This window comes from Hippoglossus stenolepis, chromosome 13, assembly GCF_022539355.2.
Source record: "Hippoglossus stenolepis isolate QCI-W04-F060 chromosome 13, HSTE1.2, whole genome shotgun sequence".
Taxonomy (NCBI): Eukaryota; Metazoa; Chordata; class Actinopteri; order Pleuronectiformes; family Pleuronectidae; genus Hippoglossus; species Hippoglossus stenolepis.
Window position 1 is genome coordinate 22,702,321 of NC_061495.1, and position 12,148 is coordinate 22,714,468.

The 12,148-nt window shown below is 38.7% G+C and overlaps 1 protein-coding gene across 1 annotated transcript; it reads right to left on the reverse strand.

Moving 5' to 3' along the window:
* Positions 1 to 1,803: 1,803 nt before the first annotated feature.
* Positions 1,804 to 6,828, reverse strand: slc10a2 (solute carrier family 10 member 2). The gene is made up of 6 exons (XM_035175118.1): positions 6,434 to 6,828; positions 5,827 to 5,945; positions 5,513 to 5,601; positions 5,193 to 5,368; positions 4,884 to 5,041; positions 1,804 to 1,997 (listed from the first exon to the last, which is right to left on the reverse strand). The coding sequence occupies exons 1-6, from the start codon at positions 6,826 to 6,828 to the stop codon at positions 1,804 to 1,806; spliced, it is 1,131 nt and encodes a 376-aa protein (XP_035031009.1).
* Between the last annotated feature and the right edge of the window lie 5,320 nt (positions 6,829 to 12,148).

Genomic DNA, 12,148 nt, shown 5'->3' on the forward strand with positions numbered 1-12,148 from the left:
TCTGTCCCTCATGCCCTAGACGTCTTAGGGATGTAACAACACTCAACAAGTGAATTTGATAGTGCTAACATATCAGGGTACACCATATATATATAGATATATTTGAAAATGTTTGTGCATAGGTTATTATTAGTTTCTGAAAAAGTAGGAAAACTACAGTATCAGTAAATTCCTTCTAACCATATCACATAAAGATAAGCTTCTCTATGTGATAACTAATAAAGTAATAAGGGAATATTTTTACATTAAGCCTCTAATGACACACTTTACAGCAGCTTGGGCATGTCTGCCTCTGTGAAAATTGTGAAATAGTTTCATAAAGTATATTTATTTTATTAATCCAAGTCATCCTGGTGTAAGTGTAACATCTGACTGTTTCCAGCAGTAAGTGAAGGTGCTTGGTGTCGGTGGAGCACGGCCAAGCTCTCTAATGTCAGGGACAAGTGAACAAGTTCGCTATCACATGACAGCACTTACATTGTATTAACTGTACTGTATTCAATATGATCATTTTATGATTCGGAAGCAGTGTGTTCCTGACCTTGTACTGGGTCTACCTGCTCTGCAACGGTTAAGATTTTACCACATTAAGTTAGAAGGCAAAGATCTACATGTGCCAAATTTCTTTCACGTAGGCACAATGGTCAGTCATTTGAATAATCCCGATATTCCTATATATTCTAAAATTATGACATTTGCTTGATTATTACTTTCTGAATAGATAAAGGCATAGAAAATAATAGGCGTAATTTACAAATATGTTTATTGAGTTGATACTCGTATTTGTATCAAAACACTAATTATTACAACAAAATAGACAACAAAATAAAATGTCTTTAGATAAAATATAATATTGCAGCAAGCACATTTCTAAACCACACTAGTGAATTGGAACGCATAGGTTTTGTAAAATATTGAGCTTCTGTACATCCATGAAAAAACAAGAAAAGCTTAGAATAGACGGTCAGTAAATTAGCAGAATTGTAATCACTTAGCAAATATGCCTTTAATTTAGTAGAATGTTTTATATATATAATAAACACATACAGAACTTGTATGTTTGTGTATTCTTCAGTGTGGACAGATATGTAAAACCAGTAGCTTACACACAGCATTTCAGAATGCTAAGAAACTGTACTCAGTAAAACAGTCTCAAAATGTAATGAGTCCTACTCTCTTTCCTGAGAACCTTACCTCTATGTATTTATTTAAATGAGGTAAAGAATGAAATAATGAATGAAGCTGAAAGAGCACAGAACACTTAGGTTTTCATCAATGCACAAATGCAGAAGAACCAGAAATAGAAAATACAGTTAGACAATGAAAAACTTGTTTTTAACATAATAACCTTATAGTCTATGTTAAATTCAACTCGGTGCCTGTGAAACATTGGTTGTCAGAAGTACATACCTCATGTGCCCGTGTGATACAACTTCCACCTTAATTATGAATGTCACATAAACACAGTTGAATTGTATTTGGTTGTATATTCCATCATTTAGTGCAGAGAGTGCAGCTCTCTGTCTATCTGTATATAGACGGAGAGCTATTCCACATACACAGCATTAAACATTCAGGCTTTCTGACAGTCTGCACAGAGTAAACTTCTTTTAAATAATTACAAACACATATGAATAAATTAGGGTTGATGAAAATTTGGGCACCCCTGTTCTCATGAAACGGTAGTGCACACCTCCAGCCTGCAGAGAGCAGTGTGAGTTCACAGTTGATTCTTCAGTAGAGCGGTAGCACTGGGCGTTCATACTGATAGTCCGAAGTCTGTGATTTGCAGGGTTTGTTATATCACAGCTTGGTGTTCTTGTCGATGTCCTTACTCTTCTCCATGCTGTTGCCGTTCGCATCGAACTCGAAGGCACCGTTTTCCACAGGGTATCTCTTCTCTTTTACTCGTTCAACACCTCCATCCTCCAGTGATGGAGCCTCATTGTCTGAATCAGCAGGGCCTTTGCCACATGACCTTTTATATAGCCGATAGGCTGTAGGGGAACAAGATGGAGTCAAAAAACTGATCAGAGAACTCAATGCTTTTATATAGCAGTAAATCATGACAGAAGTTATCTTAGGGTACATATCAGCCACACACAAGCAAATTACTTTTATTTTATGAAAAACATTGACAATAAAACCTTCATATCAAATAAAGCAGTTAGGATAATCACAAAGTTTGCTAACTTCACTCTGCATCATCGAGTGTTAATAAAAAGCACACAAACAATAAAGAAGTAACAGTATATTGCAGAGCTGTTTGAGGAGGACTCACTAATGACTAAGTAATAATTCTGAAGCAGCTCCAGAGCATTAACACATGACAAGCAAGCAGCCCACTCCAGGCAGTTTTAGAACCAGCACTGCAGTTGTAATATTACAATTAGTCATGTATCTAAAACCTCAGCATTAAAATGAACTGGGGTTTTAGTGCTCAGTTCTGGTCTCAGGACATTTATATTCTCTTTGTCTTGTTAGTCATTATTTTTATATTGGAAAACTAGATAAATAAATGATGCTAAGCAATATAACAATTCTAGACAATTATCCAGAGAGGTAGATTTTTCACTGAAGTTAAAGTATCACTCTTTGTCCAATGCCATTTTAATCTATGAAGTTGCAGTCAGGTCAAAATTTGTTCCCATTAACTTCAGGAGTGAAGGGGAGCAGATGTACTTGTCTCTGGTTGTGAATTTACCCATCCTCATATTAAAGCAGGAGGTATAATGAAAAATAATGTGCAGGTTTGTGAGCATAAACTAGCAGCTATGGCTTAGGGCTACCAACAAATATAAACTATACAGCTTCTTATCACACACTTTATTGTCATTAACCTTGATCACTGTCCTTGAACTCACTGCAACCAAGCAGCATCCCTGCTGCCAGGATAATCTTCCACAGAAAACCACACAGACAAACATCTACTTGTCACCTCAGTCACCGAGACCATTGGTTCAGAACATTATTTAATAGATAAAAATAAAGAAGGTTGAGATGCGCTTTAGGTCTCGTACTTGTTTTAATCGCATAATCCAGCAGTAAATCAATTAAGTTAATCCCAATAAGCATGTATGCAAACTAAAACCAAAGCAATAGCCCCCAAACCACTGTTAGGCAGAGAGCCATTGTTAACTCTGAGCCTGATAAGCCACATTCTATTCTGACTCTGGACTCTATAACAGAACATTTAAAATGACAGTGGCCGAGAAAAAGTAAACAGAGCTGCTGCAAACCATCCTCTCTACACATCCAAGTACTATGGGGGTCATTGTCCACACTGGGGTCTTGGACATCCTGAACAAAAAGACACTGAGTGACTGTCAATCGCAACACGATTTCAACAAAGGCCCCATTCCAATATTTTTTTTAATAAATCAAATCCTTTGGCAAGCACTCTCCTTGGCCTGAATGCATTGCTGTCATCGGCGTGCCTGACTCATGGGATATGGTTTATTGACAATCATTATCTTTTGGAACTACTTTAAACCAGATAGATTTAAACCTGGGATTCATCCAAACATCACTGGATGAACTAATAACCACAAACATCACCATTCAGGTGTCTACCAGAGATAAAACCCCTTTCTGATTCCTTAAAGTTACCGCTGACCTTAAACAGTCGGCGGCATTGTCAAACACATCATAGCAATCACATCTGGTCCCTGCCTCAGTAATCTAACATCTGTCCTTTCCTGTCACAGAAGCCCCACAGCTCTTTTTAATGTCAGATCTTTGGGCGACAAATCCTTTTTGGTCAGTGATCTGATCACAGAGTCTTGTCCTCCAAAGTATCATCTTATCAGTCCATCAGACAAAACAGGAGGAGGGACTGCAGCTGTTTTCTCTACACAGTTTGTGTGTAATGACAATGACCTCTGAATGTTCATAAAAAGAAAGACTCCAAAGCTTTGGCACATGTGAATTTACTGGACAGCTTTGAACTCACCTTACATGTAAAGGAAGCTGCTAATCAGCAAAGTAACACTTGAGACCTATGCCCAGGCCAGAGATTTGAGGTTTCTCCCCGTACCGCGCTTGCTTAACAGCAAAATAAACAGTGAAAACGTGGTTCACCACAGTCTCAATGTTTACCTGGAGATATTTTAATATTTGCAACAGTTCCTGCTATCGTTTCAAAATAAAAGCACTATAATAAATAATAAACAATAAAGTGTTGATATACAGAGGGGCCATCTTGGATATCTAAGTCGGGGGTTGTGGGCAGGTTCCTCCGACCTTCCGGGTCGAGATTCCGACTTGAGGGGGCGTTCCAGTTGCAACTTACGACATGGGGGTCAGAAATTCCGAGCTCCGAGGTGTAATGGAAGGCTGCGTTCCATTACACCTTGTTGAACCGGAGCAGACACGCTGCCAGTGTGAACAACAGAAATCCGTGACATGCAGCAGAACTGTGGCGCAGCTTTTCCACGACAAACCCGCAGCAAGTGTGGCCTGAGTGTTGGTAACAACATCTGTGTACACGGACAACTTCTGTATCCAGATGTCCTTTTTCTGATTGGGTGCTGAAACTGCTCATACTAAAATAATCTGCAAGCTCAGACTAAACTTTGGTCAAAATAAGCGCAATGTTCATGATATAACATTGAGTCCTGATGAAAATGATAATAATAATGTCTGTGATCATAACAATCCTGATAATGCTGGGAAACAGCAGGATAAAGCACCACATATGATACTGTAAAGTTGTATAACTGAGCACTGACCCAACAAACAGTAACACACAGTTTGCCTATATGAGCACCTTTGTGTGGTTGTGTTGGTCTTAAAATGAATTGAAGATCAGTTGTGTCGATGGCCATTGATATCTAGAGTCAACAAATGTAGACTACTATCATTAAGTGCCTCTATAGTCTTACCTGATACAGTTAAGACTGCCACCACCAGCTGGAAGATGCTATAGATGAGGGGGAACGAAAACATGACTTCCAGTTCAGCAGGGCTGAAGGACAGCTGCACAATGGTGCTGCACAGCTGTGAGTTCTGGAAACCCGTCTCCAACGCAATGGTTCGACATCTGAGGAAAAAAAGCAGGGGGCAATAATCATAAATCTGTTGGCATTATCAAAGACTAGTTATGTGAGACATATCACAAGTTAGTCAAGATAAAGGATTCTCTCAAGTTAATATTACTAAATGCGAACTTCATTGTAATGCTGTCACCCTACCTGTACCAGGGTTGACCCGCAATGCGGGCCAGTGTGAACCCCAGGCCGAAACCAATAAAAGGGTAGATTGTGCCGATGATCCAGAGGGAGGGAGCAATGTCCCAAGAAGACTGGTAGAGAATTCCTCCAACCACAGCTACTATAAGAATGAGACCAAACCCTGCAATGGAACCCACCTGTGCACAGAAGACACATTAGTAAAAGCCCATCCCAGACTTTTCATTAGATCGAGCCATGCAAAATGTAAATGTCAGAACAAATCCCTTCACCACATTCTTATCAGATTATCAAAATTACAAGTAAGTCAAGCGTTTTCCTACCCTGAGGATCTTTTTTGCCAATTCGGGCTTCCTGCGTTTTAAATACATTCCCAGGGCAATTGGGACAAGGAGGGCCACTAGAGTGATACCTGAAGATACATAGTTTCATAGTATCACAATCCTTTTTATGATTATTATGTTTACACAACACAAAATATCACTCAGATTCACTGGATTTTAAAATGTATTTTCCAAAATAACAAATGTAGTGTAATATATCTGCAAACTAATCACATTTTATGGTTGTCAAAAAGTTCTGTCTTCAATTTTTAAAAACATATTGGCTAATGATCGACTTTGAGCAGTCTTATTACCAATACTGTCGTATGGGATCTGGATGCTGTCGCTGGATGTCCAGACGGAGGTGTAAATGAGTAGACACAGAGGCATCATCCCCAAGGCCAGGATAGAGGAACAAGCAGTCATACTGATACTGAGGAGGAGAGGACATGGACAGTGGGTTGGACATTTTTGTGTGACATATGGGCACACACACATCTGCATTATAAATATCAAAATACAGTACAGTCAATAGAGTATGTCAGCTAGATTGGCCAAATGGAAACTAAATGCTATCCTCTCACTAAATCATGTTAGACAGCAGCTTCCGAGTGCATAAATATAAAATAAATATGAATGAATTCACTTAAATTTGCGGTCAAGGAAACATTGTTTGTCTGCACTGTTCTATATACTCTTAGAAAACATGGTTATGTGCTACTTAACTGTGATGTGCTCAAACGTAGATAGATTCGTTCTACATTAAGATCATGAATCAATTATTCTGGCATGCCTGAGTTAATTAACAAGAAATCCATGTAGTTTGTCAGGTGTCAGTGTTTTCAAAGGGCACATCATTGACTGACATGATATTATCCAATGATGCTGCCAATGAGCCACTCAGTCCAGCTGGTTCTTTACCTGAGGTCCATGTCTCCATCCAACCAGTAGCAGATGATGTTGGAGCCGGAGCCTCCAGGACAGCAGCCCATAATGATGATGACGACAGCCTGCACAGGTAGAACGCCGAAGGCCAGTGACAAGGCAAAGGCTGTGAAAGGCATGATGCCAAACTGGCAGAGGAAGCCGATTACAATGCCCCAGGGCCTCTTGATGTGGCCCCACAACTTGTTGGCATCCACAGTGCAGCCCATGGAGAACATGACCATACCCAGCATTACGGTGAGCACTACGCTCAACGCCAGGCCCAGCACTTCATTGAAGTTACTGGGAGGTACAAGGCAGCTTTTGCCTGAACAGACTGTTGCAAAGGAGTCGCAGGCAGGAGGCAAAGTTACTGCCTTGAGCATGTTCATCGCGGACAGTGTAACGGAAAAAAACGTTGAGGATCGGTGGCTCCAAATTATAGAGGAGACTGGAAGTAAGGTTCCTCTTGTAAGTCTGAGATTCCAGGAGACTGCTCCAGTTTCTCCTTGTCCAATATCCAAGAAGACCACAGCAATAGTGGCAACAGTTCTGCGCTCTGCTCTTTATGCCTCAGCCATAACAAATCAGAGGCGGAAATCAGGAGAAAAAGGATAAAAATTAACCAATACTTGAGGGTTTATGGGGTCAGTGTTCAGAAACACATGCACATAAAAAAAGAATCATTCTGTACATGAAGTGTGATTGCACCATTATACCAACTTTTATTGCCCTTTGGCCTCTTAAAACTTTATTGGACAACTGCACTATACAGCATGATCATCCTACAATGAGGATGGAAGATGGTTGCATTTCTTAAAGGCAGGAGACACCCTGTGTGCTCAAGGTATTCTTCGCAGAGTGCTTGTAAAAATTATACCCTTTGGCCTTTTTATCATTTAAACATTAAATAAAACAATGGATGTAATACGTGGATGATTTTTTTTATACTTACCAATAAAAAGTCTCTGATGTCAAAGTAGAACCAGGGGAAACCAAACCCTATAACTGACCTTAATTAAGTTATAAACCTACAGAAAATTCTCACTTTTGGGAAGGATACAGGAAAACTTTCACTGTATAATCATCAGAAGAAAGAAAGTTTAATCAAGATAGTGATTTAAATATGGAAACACTGCATTTGTGTCAGAGAGTAGTCACTGAATTACAGAGGTTAATTATGTTTTATGTTTCTTTTATGAAATACATATTATATATACATATTTGTCTTACTGAAAAACAATGTTAATATCCTTCAGTGGCTGAACTCTTTAATTCAGTCCAGAATTAATGGTCAAGTTAGCTGTAACTTGCTCAGTTTAGTTTTGAGTTAACATGGCAGAGCCGCAGTATCCAAATGTACAAACTTGATAAAGGCCAGGCCCATCCACACAGCCACACAGCTATACAAGGGTGAACACAGTGTTTCACTCTCTTCAGTAGTCAGAAGTTACATTGGGACATTTTTGGTTTTCAAGTTTAAATAGTCTTTATGATATGCACCATTATTCAACATGCTGATAAAAATGGTAGTTCGTATTTTTTGTAGGCACTTTATGTCAACATGTAGCACATGCCAAGTGTAGAAACAATAAAAAAACGTTAAGTGTGCATCATAAAGTTCTATCGCCAAAGCTCATTACCTGAGGCTTTGATGTGTCAAGGAGTGCACAAGAGTTACAAACTAATAACGTACTTTGTTCCTTAAAAACATCCTATAAAAATACAATTTTTTTATAAACACACATCGAGCCGGGTTGTTCTTACCTCCCCAGGGTCCCTCTGAAGGGTTTCCTTCAGTCTGTCTCCATAGGAAGAGTAATGCTTAACTTAAAAGTTAAAGGGCAACCAGCGGAGACAGACTTAAGGTCTCATATTTTGTTGATAAATTCAAATCAGCTCATGTCAATAAAATAGAAGACACAATAACAAAAGTAATCAGTACATTTTAATTTTATTAAATGAATGTATAAGCATGATAAGCACAACCTTAACTAGAGACCTTAGAATGGGATGTTTTGACCAATGAGGAGTAAGTAAACATTACTGTTTCTACTCAATACTCATGAGTCAGAAAACACCCATGTTCAAATCCAGCCTTCATTTTGATCTCTGCTTGACACTTGTAAAGATTCATGATAATAATCTTTCAAGGTTGTGACGCCTGCCAAAATTCTAAAATCAGCGTCACTGGTAGTTACTGCCACAACAGGTGTCTCCAGGAAAACACATTCACATCTTAGTTAGTGTTGTGATGTTAGCAAGGCTGGAAATGGTCAAGTTTAAAAAGGGCAGAACAGGACAGGACAATGCTTGTGTCTTTTGTGTCTTAATACGCTCTCATTTTAGGCAAAGATTAACTTGCATTTGTGTTTGTGCAACAGAAAAAGTGTTCCCCGGCCTCCAAAATGGGATAATGGGTAATTTTTTGGTGACTTATTAGTTCAGTATGTGTGGTTTCTGATTACACACATCTACCCTCCAGTTATATTTGAACCCTAACTCCTATACACATATGTAGAGATTAATCTGAAGGAAAAGCTGAATGAAATTGGTCTTGTTCAGCGCATGTATATGGAAACAATCTTCCGGTGTTTATATTTCAGGTGCTAGCGCCTGGAAACAAGCGTTTGAGCTCATTTTGTGTCTTACTGAAAGTAACTAACTGCAGCAACAACTTGTTCATATAGTGTTTATATGACGTGAATAGAGATGATAATAGACTAAAGCGTCATCAGTAATTTTTTCTACACCTTTTGAAACGACACCTGGAACTCTTACTTAAAGGTAGAGAAAAACTTAATATTGTCTTTGTTCACAATCAGGTGACTTTTCTTCACGTTTGATATTTAATAACAAATAACATTTCCTTCATGTTCGAAAATGTTTAGTGTTTCCCAAATTCCATGACTTTCCAATGGTTTTCTTGGACATATTGATTTCCTGAGCATGATAGCTCACACACTGCAGAGGCAGCAGAGACATATTACTTTCTGCCACTGCAGAATGAAAGTTGTATTAGAAAGGTTTGAAGGATATACAAAGCCACACCTGTAAAGGCTGCGTGCAGTGATTCAAAGATCTGTTATCTTATTTAACATTCTTTGTAAATTTGTCAGTCAGTGCTGTGGTGAGCCCTGGTCTGCCTTATCAGTCTTTATTTGACTTGCCCTTCATTCAGGCTGCAGTAAATTTTAAGTATCGTTCTGCTCCTGATGTGTGAAGGTTTGTGTCATGACACGACCATTATCTTAGCTGATCTGATTCCAGATAACGATCTAATCTGATGGGTCCATATTTCACAGTGTTCCCGCTCCACTGTAAAATTAGCAAATGATGATAAGGCACTTTCTGGTCCGTCCCACCGGATAGTTTTTTCTTTTCTTTTATGTAACTAAGGAAGAAATGAAGAGGGATGCAGAGGGATTTTCACGATGTGACCTTGACTCCTGCGGACTACTCGTAATAAAAAAAGTTTATGACCACATGTCTGCTGATTTTCTGTGTTTTAGCCTTCATTATTCTTTGCAGAGTAAAGGTGTTTCCCATCATATTCTCATGAGTGTTTTGTTTCTTGCAAATAAAGTAACTTGCCAAACACATGTTGCAACTATAACACAATATTTGGCCTGAATGATTACTCTGTGTAGTCCTTCACTATGAGAGGATGTGGGGAAATTACTTTTGGCCCAAACATACCCAGCTGAAGATTAATGGTGTCTTCCAGACCCTCTCCCTACAAGTTTCTGATGTTGGAAGTCATGGGCTGAGTGAGAGGATTTTTCTAATACTATTAATCTGACAGCAAAACCTGGACAAATGTATAAAATGAGGAAGAACTCTACACAGGACTTCAACTGTTCTCTCAAGCTCTAGTTTTTGTTGCCAATGAAACTACCTGGATCTCTTCTTTTGCACATCCAACTGTAACACACTGGATTATTATGAAGACAACAAAAGTTCCAAAGTTTGCCTCCTCATTCCCATTTGTGCAATTCATCACGTGTCGCTACTTTTTATAACCCCATGCTTTGAATGTGGCCATTCGGAACAAGTATCAAGACCTTTGTCTCTAGACGTGGTTTGTTTTAACTACTATGACCAATAAACGGTATATGTAACAGATTCCAGTCAACCTGAGTTTGCCGCTGCCTTTTAAACCTGAGGATCAATCAGCTAACAGCTCTCAACTGCGCTGATTGAACCTCTGGTACAGGTGAGGGTGCTCTCCCAGCTCCCTCACCTCCATATTCACAAATCACAATTTGTCTCATAGGGCTTAACAATGTGTGACATCCTCTGCCCTTAACCCTCAACAGGAGTAAGGAAAAACTACTAAAAAACCTTTTTAAACAGGGTAAAAAGAACGTAGAAACCTCAGAGAGAGCCACATGTGAGGGATCCCTCTCCCAGGACGGACAGAAGTGCAGTAGATGTCGCATGTAGCCGAACACATTGACAAAATTACAATATTTACAACATTGATTATAAGAAACAGTTTTTAATATAATTGAAAGGTGTCCATGTTTAAAGTATATTCAGACATGAGAAATTGTCTTATAGAAATGAGAGTATGTACTCCAGTTGTGAAAATGACTTTGCAAGAAGGGAAAATAAAGCAAGAAAAGAATTGACACCAGTATGAGTGCAATCCACAGAGTAGATGTGAAACCCTTGAATTTAAAGATGCTCCTCTAGCTCCTGCCAATCCCCAATCCAAAATGACAATTGAGGAAAAACAAATGGTGCCAGTCACTGCGCTTATAAAACTTATAAGTCATATTGCAAAGGTTTATGGGTAACACCACTATAAATATTGATGTAACATATGGATGGAGACTGTACTTTTATGAAAAGTGTAAATACTTCTCCAAGATCAGTTCTATCTCTAACATCTACCTTAACACCTCTTAGGCTATATATTTCCCTGTCCATATATTTTGGGGTCTTTGGGTCTAGGTCTGTTTTCCCTACTCTGGGTTAGCCCTCCTAGATTCTGTTAAATGAAATCTCAATGCAACAACATGCGACCGTGGTTTGTTGTGGAAAACCTTCCCTGCATAGGGGCCTGACCTCAACCCTGTGCAACACCTGAGGGATGAAGGGTCAGCCAGTCATTATTAATATCCATTTTGTGACATAAGACAAACTTTTATCACCAGGCCATATTCTCATAGATGCATATATATATATGCAAATATGCTACCTGACTGTATACCTTATATATACACACATTCTTATATTAATTTACACTTGCTACTTTGATTTTACCATGCATCCTCTAATGTATATTGTGTTATAGTATTGTATTTGTTTTTTATATTGAGCTCTTTTTATTTTTATTTGAATTTAATTATTGGTCTAATTGCACTGCTGAGCTGACCTGTTGTTCTGTTCACCCTGTGGTAACTTAAATAAAACTTAAACCTTGGAACTTACCAAACTTTAGAAATGCTCTCAGTGGAAACATAACAAAAATCTTGTTAACTTGATTCCAAAATATGATGGAAACCTTTCCAAGAAGACTGTATCTACGTCCATGAACAGATGACAAAAAAAATGAAATAAAAAAAATGAATCACATGGTGGTGTGATTTCAGGTCTGATCAAGAGTCCACATCATATTTGCCATGTCATATACATTTGTCTGCATTCTGAAGGAGTGATGTAATGCATATAAAGTTAAAGGACAACCAGCCAAACCAACAAGAG